This window comes from Chelon labrosus (assembly GCF_963514085.1).
Source record: "Chelon labrosus genome assembly, chromosome: 1".
Taxonomy (NCBI): domain Eukaryota; kingdom Metazoa; phylum Chordata; class Actinopteri; order Mugiliformes; family Mugilidae; genus Chelon; species Chelon labrosus.
Window position 1 is genome coordinate 1,637,599 of NC_140337.1, and position 13,344 is coordinate 1,650,942.

The window sequence follows — 13,344 nt, forward strand, 5'->3', positions numbered from 1 at the left end:
AGAGGGAGTGTGTGTTTGTTTGTCTGTTCTCACTGCTGCAAGTCCCACTGGTGTCATTGGACAAAAGCGATGGTGAAACAATGGCATGTTAAGTCCAAACACACACACACACACACACAAACACACACAATCTTGTAAGGGTACTACCCATCCTGAATAGTAGAGAATGTTCTGGACGTTGTTTTTAAACACTTCCTCTCTCTGGCTGGTCGTAAAACTTTAAAACCAGGACGAGGATGTTTCCCACAAACATCGTCGTGATCCCACAAACTTTGCGCGCCCTCGTGACCTCACGACCAGAATGTCATGAAACCATTCAAACAGCAAAAGACTGCGATCTCTTATTAATCACTACCTGAAGGTGATGTTCCATCTCTTAAGCAGGATTTCTCCGTACTGCTCCCTAATCTCCAGCAACATGTCAAACAGTTGCGACACTGGGAAACCATAACCCTGAAAAAGAGGAATATAAGAAGTGAGTTAATGAGCAGCTGCATTTGAATGTGGAATAATAGCATACTGGACATGCTCAAGTCTTCTCATTGACCAAGGTTTACCCTACGAGGCAGCTGGATTCTCAAAAGCCCGCAAGATCACAACTCAAGACTTGCCAGGCTTAAAGCTATGTGCAGATCTACAGTGATTAAACCAATCAGAGACCTACGTTTTAGGTGTTATGACAGTATATTGACAGTAAGAAGTCAGACAGTTTAAAAATAACAATGGTGTAGCTCTCTTATAAGCACATTTTCATTACAAAGATGGCAATAATCAACGGTCAACATGTTAAATACCAGCAAGCAGCACTGACAGTTTGGCACTTTAATATTGATCAATGGTGTGCATATTTTCATTACAAAGACGGCAATAATTGTCCACCTACAGGCTAACTGTGTAGTGAGGGGCACTGACGGTTTGTTAGCCGGCTCATCTTACAGTGTCCAAGCTTTTAGGTGTGATGACAGTATATTTTAACAACAGGAAGTGACAAACAATGTGCTCCTTTTGTAGACAAACTCTCCTTACAAAGATGGCAATAATTGTCCTTCAACACGCTAACTACATAGATGGTGACACTGAGAGTGCTGATCTAAAGGTAATCAATGCTGTGCACCTTTTATACACACATTTTCATTACAAAGACGGCAGTAATTGACGGCCTTCAAAACAAGTACATAGCAAGCTAAACTGACAATTTTCTAGCCTGCCTTGCGAAGGTGGTTCAACCAATCAGAGGTCTAGGTTTTAGGTGTGATGACAGTATATTGTAACGAGAGGACGGAGTGAGAATATACACACACAATGTGTACATAAACTCCTTCAACACACTAACTATGTAGCTAGTAACACTGGCAGTTTGCTAGCCTGCTGATCTTAAGGTCTGTTAATAGCATGCTTTGACAAAAGCAAGAACTGATTAAAAAAAAAAAAAAAAAAACACTGTTGGGCGGCTTTTATATGCACAGCATCCTAGGTTTTAGGTGTGGTGACAGTATATTGTATATTGTGACGCAAGCAAGAAGTCACCATTGATTTTTATACACATATTTTCTTCAATGATGGCAATAATTGTTGGCCGACATACTAACTGTGTAGCTAGCTAGACTGCAGCTTGTGTTTAGCCTTTGATTAACAGTTGATTCATCCAATCACCTTCCAAGTATGCTTTCTGAATGTGCCTGCCTTTTACTGAACAGTTTTCAGTTAATGTAACAAACAAACTGTTGCGTCAGTGACGCCAGATTGTATAATGCCTTTTACCAACACTTGGTACTTCACCTGTGTGTTCTGCACTTTCAAATTGTATTTGCTGGTAAGCCCAAGTTATATTTTTTCCAAATTTAATTGTAATTAATGCAGAATAACAGAGTGGCTTATTCCAAATGGCCAGGAACAATATAAAAACCCACTACACTTGTCAAAAGTTTAAATTCAGCCAAGGTAGAGAACAGATGACAAGAAAAGATGAAAAGTAGGTTGCAGAAAATTATGGAGGACGAGAAGAAACAAAGAGAACAAGAGTGAATTCAGCCATACAGCCGCACTTCATCTCCTCATATTAACGAATTCCGGGCATTGCACAATCCATTCATCACTTCCACTTCTTCATTCTGTCTCGCCTTTCTCTGAACATTTCTCCCATCCGGTTTTCACCCACATCCTCTCTATCTCCCCTTCATCCTCTCATCCATCACACTCAATTCATCCAGGTTCCTTCATATATACAGCGGAAAAAATAAATATATGGAGAGCAAACTGACGTTGGATGATGAACTTTTGGTCAAATAAAAAAAAAGAAAAAGAAAGCCTTTCTTTAGAGAATGGCAGTTATCCATTTTTTTAAAACTACAAAACATACTTTGAACAAGATTCATTTGCCTCTGCGGTCAAACGTCTTACCAGACATGTGCCAAGATAACTGAACAAGGAGTACAAAACGTTTTCCTTTTTCTTCAGTAAATCCGTAAAACAAATGCATTTCATTCAACATGTTACTGTGGGATGAAAAGGGCTTTCCTTAATTCAAAGAGCAAGATCAGTAATAAGTGCCCACACACATACCTGCAGTGTATCAGCAAACAGGACAATGAGGTTCTTCAGATCCAGGACCAGGTCAGGGTCGTCACAGTACGACTGAGGAAAAAGGGGGAGCACTTCAGTATGTCTGTTCATTTAGTGCTTTTGTAGAAACATGTATTTTCTGTGTTTATAGAGCATGTGATTCATCTTACAGAGTGTGTCCTGAGGGCAGCAATGATTTTGGACAGCGCCAACTCCCAGAGCTCCTCCACGTATGCTCTGTTGACCAAACCATGTGTGGTGTGAAGGACGTGATCCTCCACAACAAAGAACCTGGATGGAGGGAATCACAAAGGCTAAGACAGTAAGACATTTCTCTTAAGAATTAGCTAGACATGTTGGTAAATAATATAGAGTACTTTATAACGTCAAGACAGTCTTTTCCAGTCTTTCTAATAAAAGACGCCTGTCTTTAAACCCATGTTTAGAGGACCGGCCAAACCAACATCAAAAAACTACCTACAACGAAGGTCAACTGTGCGTGAAAGGTAATTACTCTTCATACCAGCAGGCAGAATTAGTCTGTATTGGTCATTAAAAAGGATGAGCTACTTTTAGCCGGGAGGCTAGGAAGCTAGGGAGAGCTATTATTAGCTGGGAGGTTAGGAAGGTAGGAAGAGCTACTATTAGCTGGGAGGCTAGGAAGCCACGAAGACCTAAAAACCATTGCACAGATCCATCCTCCCCCGAGAAATGCTGATAAGTTGTTCTAAACTTTATTCATTCTAGATCATCATGTTGTTGTGGGAATATTTGTGTATTTGAATGCTTAGATGAGAAGAATATGATTGGCTGTTTGCGATCTGAACAGCCAATCAGGATGGTCTCTCTCTCTTAACATGTTGAATCAGCTAAACAAAAAGCCACGGGTCCAAAAAATGACTGTGGTGCTAGACTTGCCATCAAAGCAAGGGCCACAGATGCTGTCCTCCCAACACCAGCAAACAACTTGGTATCTCCCAGCCTTATTAGACACACACGGTACGATATGAAACAGACAAAACAAATGGGATGCAAAGTCTTTGGAGTGGACAAATGTCAAACTTGGCTGCCATTTGCTAACAACTATTTTAAAGCAACCCAACAGTTTTTATTTATTTATATTTTAAAATCCATTTTCCAGAAAAGCTGTCAGCATTCTGCAGTGACAGCCAAGCAAACACTGCATTCATCCAGTCAGGCTCAAAAAAAGATGCCAATGTTTTGGCAACACGCTTCACTCGTCAATCGTATGTTTTGCTGTTTTTTTGAAACGATGCCTGTGTGAAATGGATCAAATGGCCTGCAAAGTGACTTTGGTTTATGTCCACTGACAACACATCTCACTCTCACCAATGCCCACTGAGACTTGCCAGACCACAATGAGCCACAGAGTGGTTGAACCTGTGGCTCATTGCGGCTGTGAATGATTAGTTTTCTCTTTGTCATTACTGAAGGGAATAAATATGTTGAGACTCGCTTTCCAACTGATTTAGTTTTATTTTTTTTGTTGTTTTATTTCTTTTTATTCTGTTCAGTTCCTGTGCTGCAGTCAAGGTACAATTTCTGTCACTGATCTACCACAGGAAAAACCAGGGTACCTCTTCTTGTCTTGTCTTATCTGTGAACGTGCTTTACAACATAAATCTCAAGAAGAAGAAAGCAGACAAAGTTGAAAAAAGCAAAGGAGAAGGTGGAGAAGCAAGTGAAGAGAAAGGAGAAGGTAGAGCAGGGGAAGGAAAAGAAAACAAAGAAGATCTTGAGGAAGAAAAAAGACAAAGTCAAAGGTGAAGACACAGTAAAAGGAGAAGCAAAAGGTGGAGCAGAGGGGGACAAAAAAGACGGGATGAAGGACATAAAGAAATAGGAGTAGGTGAAGAGGAAAAAGGTGAATTCGAAGAGGAAGGTGACGTATACAAGGATAATGTGAAGACGGTGAAAAGGTACAATAAAGACAAAGGTGAAGAAGAGAATATCAAAGACATGGTTGAAGTAAAGGAGAAGGTAAAGAAGATGAAGGTGAAAATGAGGTGTAAAAATAAGGTGACAAAGATGAAGAAAACAAAGAAGGTGAGGAAGGTGGACCACAAAGAAAAAGGTCAGGGTGAAAAAGAAAGTAAAGGGTGAAAAAGGGAGGAAAGAAGACGAAGTTGAAGAAGAAAGTAAAGAGAAAGTAAAAGAGGTGAATGTGAAGACACAGGTAAAAGAAGGTGAAAAAACATGAAGAAGAAGTTCAAGAAGATAAAGGTGAAGAAAAAAGGTGTAGTTTCGTAGTAGCTTTATTACAGCTGAGTTAGTTGGTATAATGACTGAATATAAGTGGTGGCATAAGAAGGTTGTATAATTTTGCATTCAGTTCGGAAACAATTAGAAGCCATGAAGACTGGGCAGGTTGATGAGGCCAGGACCACAGATGAGTAGCATAGACATCTATAGTGTCTTCATATACTGCTTTTCTTTTTTGATTTCAAATGATTTAAAAGTAATCATCCTTTCACTCATACGTCCATATCTTCAGCCATTTATCTGTCCATCCAGCTATTATAGGACTTCTGTGTAACTTGGCTGAAGACGGAGTGAGGCAGAGAAACTTTGAGTGAAAGCAAACATTCAGCGTTTAGAGCCACCTCATTTCATTTCTTTCGACTGACTGCTGACCATTTGACATCTTTTCATCTCCCCTTCTCTGGCCTTTTTCTTTCCTTTCTCCCCACACTCACCCCTCCCCTGATTTTTACTTTCCTCTCATTGATCACTCCATCCAATCCCCCCCCAACTCACACACACACGCACACACAGACACACAGTGGTGACGATTGATAGCGTGTGTGTGATGGTGGTTGGCGTATTGCTGTTATTCCTTCTGTCTGTCTTTGCCTGAAGCAGACGCTTCTATAAACACGTCCGTGGCTGGACACTAGCACACACTCACACTAAGACATCGTGAGCTCTGTTATTTCCATCTGACGCGTTGGAACGTGCCATCTCGTGTCTCTCATCTATTGCTTTTTCTCTGCCATCCAATCGGCCATTCTTCCACACATTCTTTATCCAACCAATCGTCCTTTCGTCTGTGTTCTGTTGTAGAGAAGCAGTTGTGTATTAACGCAGCCCTCAGAGTACCTGTGTGTCTTTTTAAAACTTTAACTCTATGAGCTCTTCTGCAAGGCATTTAAATTGGAGATAAGTGTATGTATTATATATATATAGCAAATTTCACTATACTTTATCTTCAACTTCTTGTTCTTTGTTTTCTTCTTCACCTTCTGCTTATTCTTCACCTTCATCTTAACCTATACCTTTTTTCTTCACCTTTTCTTTATCTTAAACTTCTTTTTCACCTTCTTGTCTTCTCTTCTTCACCTGCTTTTATCTGCATCTTCACATTCATCTTCTTTACGTTCCCTTTACTTTTTCTTCAAACTCGTCTTCATCTTCCCTTTTCACCTTCTTCTTTGTCCATCTCACCTTCGTTTCCCCCAACGTCTTTATTGTATCTTTTTCACCTTCACCGTTTTCTTTGTCTTCTTCACCTTCCAGTTTTAAAACTACTACTGTCACTGTGTAAAGGTCACTAAAAAGGGTAGAGGTAGAGCAGCTTTCTGTCATGATCAGATGCTAAATGTACGCATGTATATGACAGATGTATGTATATCTCGTTCCTCCTCTTCTCTCTTTTTCTGTCTCTACCTGTCCTGCCTCACACAGATTTCCCTCCCTCATATGAGCTCGGTTCTGCTCAAGGTTTCTTCCTGTTAAAAGGAGTTATTCCTTGCCACCAGCACGTTAGTGCTTGCTCTGGGGGTTTCAGGCTCTTGGTTAAGTAAAGTGTTTAGAGACTATCTGTCTTGTTGAGCTGGCGGCAGATCAAGCTGATCACTATAGAGAACCAGTGCATAAGAAGAAACAAGGGAGTCCAAAAGACACATAGAGGAGTCTTGTCGTTTAACATCTTCATGTGAACATTCAAATACAGAAATATATTTGCAACAATATCATCTAGAAGGAATAAAGTGTAGACCAACTGATGAGAATTATTCAAGAAAGACCAGGTCTGTAGCTTTTCCAAGCTTCATAGCCTCCAAACTAAGAATAGCTCTTCCTAGCTTCTTAGCCTCCCAGCTAATAGATGCTCTTCCCAGGTTCCTACTCTCCCAGCTAATAGCAACGCTTCCTAGCTTCTTAGCCTCCAAGCTAATCGAACCTCTTCCCGAGCTTACTCGCCTCCCAGTTAACATAAGCTCTTCCTAGCCTCTGAGCTAATAGATGCTCTTCCTAGCATCCTAGCCTCCCAGCTAAAAGAAGCTCTCCCTAGTTTCCTAGCTAACAGTAGCTCTGCCTACCTTCCCAACTAGTAGTAGCTTTTACAGAAGACTTGCATCCTATTACAGTTGTCTTTGTTGCAGGCAGTTATTCAGAAGTCGGTTTGGTATGTCCATACTATAATGAAGGACGAGACAGTTGGATGGACTTACCCCACAATCTGATTGAAGTATCGGCGGTAACCCTCCAGAGTTTCATGCTGGACATAAATAAGAGCAGGTGCAAGGTGGAGGGATTGGGGGCGAAACAAGAGAAAGGGACAAAAAGTCCAACAGCACAGGACAATTAGCAATAGCAAAATAGCAAAGTTACAAATTGTCAATGACTAAAAAAACTTACCTGGTGGTATTAATATACAGGTTCCTATACAAAATCCACTAAACACGAAACCCAACATACATAACAGAAAAAAAAAGCTAACTATCTAAATCTATCTGCTTATTTAAAACCTTTAGATACATTTGGTCAAGATTTCTAGTGTTAATATAGATTAAGGAGTGTGTATGTGTGTGAGTGAGATGGGGGAGAGTGTGTGTGCAGGAGGAGGGTACAGGAGGTGTAGTTAGGAGTGTGTGGACATACACAAACACACAGAGTGACGGTGCAGGGTCATACCATGTTAGAGTGAGGTTGCAGCACGAGGCGAGCCTGTTTCCTCCTCTGCTTTCTGTAGTAGTTCTCAAACACATCACGCAAACCCTAAAACACAAACTGGAGGTAAGAATGTATGGATGGATGGGACAGACTATTACAGTGGTACTTGGAAATCAATTTAAATCCTGTTCAAGGGCTGCAAAAACATAGCCTGATGTAGCCAGACTCAACTCAGGATATGAGTCTGGATTTGCTTGTGACCTCTTCGTGTAAACAACTTAAAAATATTCCACATCAAGGCACATCTTCCTAATATTGTGGTCTCCTTTGTGTCTCCAAAACAGTTGTGACTCATCAGAGAATGGACATGGTCCTTCTGAGGATGTCCTGTGGTGACTGGGAACAGAATGTTGTTAGTGGGGGCCTTTGAGTCCTATGGGTTGAGGGCTCTGTGGATCATCCCACAGATACTTGATCAGTTTGGGATCCAGTGAATTTCGAGGTCAGGACATAATGTTGTGGCAGATCGGCATTTTGTTTGCCTTCTATTGTCAAACTCAGACTGGAGTAAACTCATTTCTAAACATTCTTGCAGTTATGTCTGATCTTGTGTCCCACGTTTTCATGTAATAGCTACATGTTCGGCTGTCACAAATGCCACTTGGAAAATGAGGTTGAGCCTGTGAATGTGCACCTTCAACCGAATATTTATGGTTGTTTGAGGCATAAACCCAGAGGTTAGACCCACTGAATGATGGGGAAGGTCACGTTAGTGTGTGTGAGTCCGAAGCCGAGTGAATGTGTCTCTGATAACTAAAACAGGTCGCTGTTCCAATTTTGGTTGGCGTCACCGGTCAGACATCAAAACTAAAACCACACAGAAACACACAATCGGCTTTCTAAACCTGACCACATCATATCTCTTCCTTCCATTACGCAGAGCCTCTCTCGCTCTTATCTCTCTCTTTGTTGTATATTTGGGAGCTGTGGCCTGACCGCGGACCCAAACCAGAGCCCACATTCAGCGGTGAGCTCAGAGATAAACGCCCAGGACTGGCCAGATAACACGGGCCCTGACTGACTGACCAGACCACCACACGTATCTACACAGCTGACATTACTGTTCATTTAAATGTGTGTGGTGACCAGTACCTGTAAGATACAGGAATAAAAATAGAGACATTCAGTCAGGATAATAAACTCACCTGTGTTTCACTGAGTAAAATCCTTTAATGTTACAGCTGTTTACAACTATTCCTCTGATAAGCAGAATAAAATGCCTCAGGGAACCACCTCAGTCAGAACAGACTGGTCTGATCAGAAGAAGTTTTCTATCAAGTTGAGAGAGGAGGTGTAAACATAATTGGTTATGTCCTAATGACCATGTAAACACTTGATCTGCTGGTTTCTCTCCAATTGGAATCAGTCCATTCTTTCTGACCATTTTTGTTTGACGCTGACCAAGTACAGTTCAAACACCCAGATGTGCTCTTGCTTTGCCTGTTTCATAGAGAATGCAACAGGACTTAGTATCCCAGAATGCATTTCGCAGGCACCATCAAGTACGCCACAGACTTCCCTGCATCCTCCCGGGTCCATACGTCAGAAACGAACTTGTCAAGTTCATGTACTTGGTTTTACTAGATGCCATGGATTTCCCAATCAACTGTCGGAAGCAGTGACTCTGGGGATAAACTGCTCCAAACATACAGGCGGTTTAGACTTCTGCGTTAGATTGACGCAGAAGCTACGGCGACAATGCAGACCCCTACGCAGAGCCTGCGCAGACCCTAGCGCCATAACTGATGTGCACCTCCCCCGAAATGTAAGTACGTGACGCAGTGTGCAAGAGACGTGATTGGTCCCCTTTGCAGTGGCATACTTTCGCTTTAGTATTTCCGGCTGCTTCTCCATCTCCGCAATTTTCAGACTGATTGTTTTGGATCAATAAAGATGGAACACATCGAGGAAAGGTTGACTGAGGAGGTTTGGAGATCCAAACTTTTGTATGACTCAGCGAAAATTTCAGGAAGTAGAAACAAAAACGAACCCAACTGGCAAAAAAGACACAGCGCCGACTAGCATTTAGGTGGTGTGTTCACAGAGCAAGCCAGACTGATGAGCAGAGGTATAAACTCTGCTTCAGTATAGTCCGAGGACAGAAATCAAGCATCTAAAGAAACTTTGTATTTTTACACCTGTACCTCACAAACTTCTTTGCAAACACATTTATGTTATGTTGCTTCTGACAGAGCATCCTTGTAAGATCCGAACTGAAATAATCAACCAAAATAATGTGGCGATATGGCGATACAGTATAATTACAATAAAAATCGAGAGTGAAGTGTTATTTTATTGAAGCACGGCTCTATCTTTCATTTGCACCCTTGGATAAACAATGTGCACTGAAAACACAACACAGAGTTACAAAAGAAACACGGACGGACGGCTGAAATACGAATCTCACTAGTCGAGATCTAGAGAGATTTGCACCAACGTTTAGTTTGATGTTGAGCGGTGGCAAAACTCTTTCTTTAATTCCCAGTTCGACCATCAGTCGAACAATGTGCGTTGAGCAAATGAGCGGAATCAAATGGCCGTGAACTCTTTATTGTGCAGCGTTCACTCTCCCCGAGTGAGAGCGCAGAGGTGAAATACAAGGCTCAGATTATGCATGTGCTTCACAATGCTGCATAAACGCAAGAGGCAAAAGACAAGGTGATACACAGAGCAAGACAAACCAAGTGGAATTAAAGTAAAAGGGCCAAAGAAGACATGATGAAATCCAGTGGGAATTAAAGACAGAAAAAAGAATATATAGAGAATCTGTTTCAGGCAAATTCTACTAGACCAGACGGCCAGACTAAAGCCATATTTATGGTCAAGCCCCACTTCTACCCCATAGGTATGCTGTAGCCTGACATCCACCTCCACAGTAACTACAGAAATTCTCCTTCCTTCCATCTCCTGCAACTCATCCACTTAGACATCTGTCTTTTCTGTGTTGCAGAGGTTTCGAGAAAGTAACTTGTTCCAGTTACCATTTGTTGAAGAACACAGAAAAACTCAACACAGCTGACGAGGTGCCACCTAGAGCTTTAGCAGCGTAATTACAGAACGACACGCCAGCGCTTCAGTAAAAAATGCTTGTATACGTGATGAACTGACAAACGTTCACCGATCACACATAACATTATGACCATCTCCCTAATACAGTGTAGGTCTCCTTTGTGTCTTCAATGCAGTTGTGACTCATCAGAGAATGGACATGGGCCTTCTGAGGGTGTCCTGTGGTGTCTGGCAATACAATGTTGTTAGTGGGGGCCTTTGGGTCCTATGGGTTGAGGGGAGGGGCCTCTGTGGATCATCCCACAGATAACTGATCAGTTTGGGATCTAGTGAATTTGGAGGCCAGGTCAACACTTTGTGCTGTTCTTCATGTTTTTTTTAGTTGTTCCTAAAGCGTTTTTGTGTGTGTGTCTGTGTCAGGCTGCATCCTGCTGGGGATGGCTGCTGCCATCAATGGGGTGGGTGCTACACGTCTAAGTAACATCCACACGAATGCCAGGTCCAAAAGTTTCCCAGCAGAACATTGTATTGTCAGCGGTCATAATGTTATGTCTGATCAGTGTTTATGCAGCACTTCATAATAAATAACAAAAAGAGAAATGTTCAATTTATATGGATGTTACAGCACCGCTCCATGTCGGCATCTCCAGCTCTCCTTCCAGGTTTAGGTTCAGCATCATAAATGCGGCTCGCCAACCCATCAAAGTTCAAGTCCCACAAGTGAATCCAGTGAACACGGATCAGCCGCTTTGTCCCAGCTGTCCGATTCTGGTGCAGCTCTGAGCATCCACTCTGAAAAGAGTGATGGAGTAGCTGCTGCTCTCCTCTCAGCATGCTGGGCGTCGGGCCTGTGTTGACATTGATCGCAACTCTCAACGTGCTCAACTTGTGCAAGTGTAACAAAGGAGTATTGTTCGGGCCTGATGCTGCACCAAGACTAGTGGAAAAACATGGACTTTAAACATGGAAAAGAGAAAGAGAGGAGGAGGAGGAGTAGAAAGTGGAGGTCTTGATTGCAAGATTCCTCATCCAGGTTTGCTTAGAAAAATAAATTAAACAGTTACAAGTGAGCGCCTGTGTGAGTACAAGTCATTCTGCACATTTAACAATCAGACTGTGTGTGTTTATGATTTTCCAGACGAAACTCCTACCCCCTCCACCAGAACTGTGCTGGACCTTCTGGCTTTCTTTCTTTCTTTAATGGCAAATCCACTTCTCTTGCCCAATGGCCTGTCATTTAAATGGCTGTGATGCTGCTGATTTAATGGGGAAAACAGCTTCAGTGTGTGTGACCTTGTGTCCACAGAAAAAAACAAAAGAGGAGTCTAATGAACTCACCAACAAAAACGAGCAATGGTCCGAGGCTGACCTCAGAGGTGAGGTCAATCCTTTCAACACCTTCCAGAGGAGAAACACACTCCTTTCCTCCTCTTTTCCATCCTCCCCTCTCCCTCACCCCTGTTGTTACCCCCTCTCTAATCTCGCTCCCTCTCTGTGTTGTGTTTTCTCCCTTGCTTTCCTGTTTTTGCCCCTTTAACCTCCCTCTGACCTCCCTCCTTTCCTCCCCCCTCTCTTCAGTCCTTATCGGCCTTTAGCTGATTCACTCCCTTTTTCTCGCATTACCCCTCCACTGGCCTTTACACTAGCTCCTTTCTCCTCTGTTTTTATTACTAATTCCTCATGTGATTCTTCCTTTTGTCACTTTATTCTTTTTCATCCTTTGGCCCCGTTCAGACCTTGCATCAACATCCGTCTCAGGCAGTTTGATCGCAAGTAGCCAGCTTAAAGTACAGGCGCTCACATTAAAATTCATCTCGATGTGAGTCAGCACTCGAGATCCGATCTCAGTTTTGCGCTCTCTGTGCTAAACACCACCTCCGTTGAGTAGGTGGTCTTTAATGTTACCAATTATCCACACCTTTGAGTGGTAAGTGGACGCCCTCAGAGGTTGCTAGCTGTCAACTCTTAGCCCATTTGTTAATTAGCTGGAAGATAGGTGGGGACAGGTATTGCTAAGACGGCGACGGCCTGAGACACTGGGCTTCAAAACCAGTCTTCATAAATCTTATGGGAGATGTCATGGATGGTTTATCATCTTGACATAGAGTGAATGGTCAAAAGCCATTTTCACCCCTATGTAAGCGAGAGGGCAACAAGCTACAACGTATTTTCAATGAAAACTGGTAATGTGTAGCGACAAGCTGACGTCCAACACTTGTTGCTACATGTCAGACGAGATGGACGACATGAAGGGCATTTTTTTTGTCCAGTGACTGAGTCGCAGCTTTTGCCGTTTGTAGTGTCAACGCAGCATTACAGCTTCCATACACCACTTTTATTCCCTGCTCCCCCACTGTCTCCTGTCCAAACCTTTTTTAACCTCTCTTCTCTTTTTGGAACCCTTTTTGATTGTTCATTAAACTTTCCCCTCTTTTCCTGGTCCCCCTTCCAAACACTTTAATTCCTCTGCTCTCTCCGTCATCTCGCCCCTTTTACCCTTTCTCTAACCTCGCTGCAGCATTTCTCCATTACTCCCACCCTCCGTAGCGCTTTCGCCGGTTCACTTTCTCCTTCCTGTCAAAGTTCATGCACTTCCTGTCCCCCTGGCCAGAGAGCCCCCCAGACACACAAAAACACACATGCGTACATATTGAACAGAAACACCCGACCCTCTGGCTCTGTTGGCCCGGTCACAACCCCTACAGGCCTGCACACACACACACATACACACACACACACACACACACAGACCCCAAATGTGCATCTAACCCAGTCATGGCCCAGTCAACACCTCCACCC

At 42.6% G+C, this 13,344-nt stretch overlaps 1 protein-coding gene across 3 annotated transcripts in view; it reads right to left on the bottom strand.

The window, feature by feature from the left end:
* Positions 1–13,344, bottom strand: part of exoc6b (exocyst complex component 6B) — a 111,319-nt gene that overhangs the window by 60,861 nt on the left and 37,114 nt on the right. For all 3 annotated transcript variants that reach the window (XR_014699168.1, XM_084548407.1, XM_084548408.1), the window contains exons 9-13: positions 7,498–7,581; positions 7,035–7,081; positions 2,733–2,853; positions 2,563–2,634; positions 356–453 (exon numbers count right to left, since the gene is read on the bottom strand). Coding sequence is in view for 2 of the 3 variants with exons in the window: in XM_084548407.1 (XP_084404533.1) it covers positions 356–453; positions 2,563–2,634; positions 2,733–2,853; positions 7,035–7,081; positions 7,498–7,581 (422 nt within the window). In the remaining variant the exon portion in view is untranslated. The remainder of the gene's footprint in view (positions 1–355; positions 454–2,562; positions 2,635–2,732; positions 2,854–7,034; positions 7,082–7,497; positions 7,582–13,344) is intronic.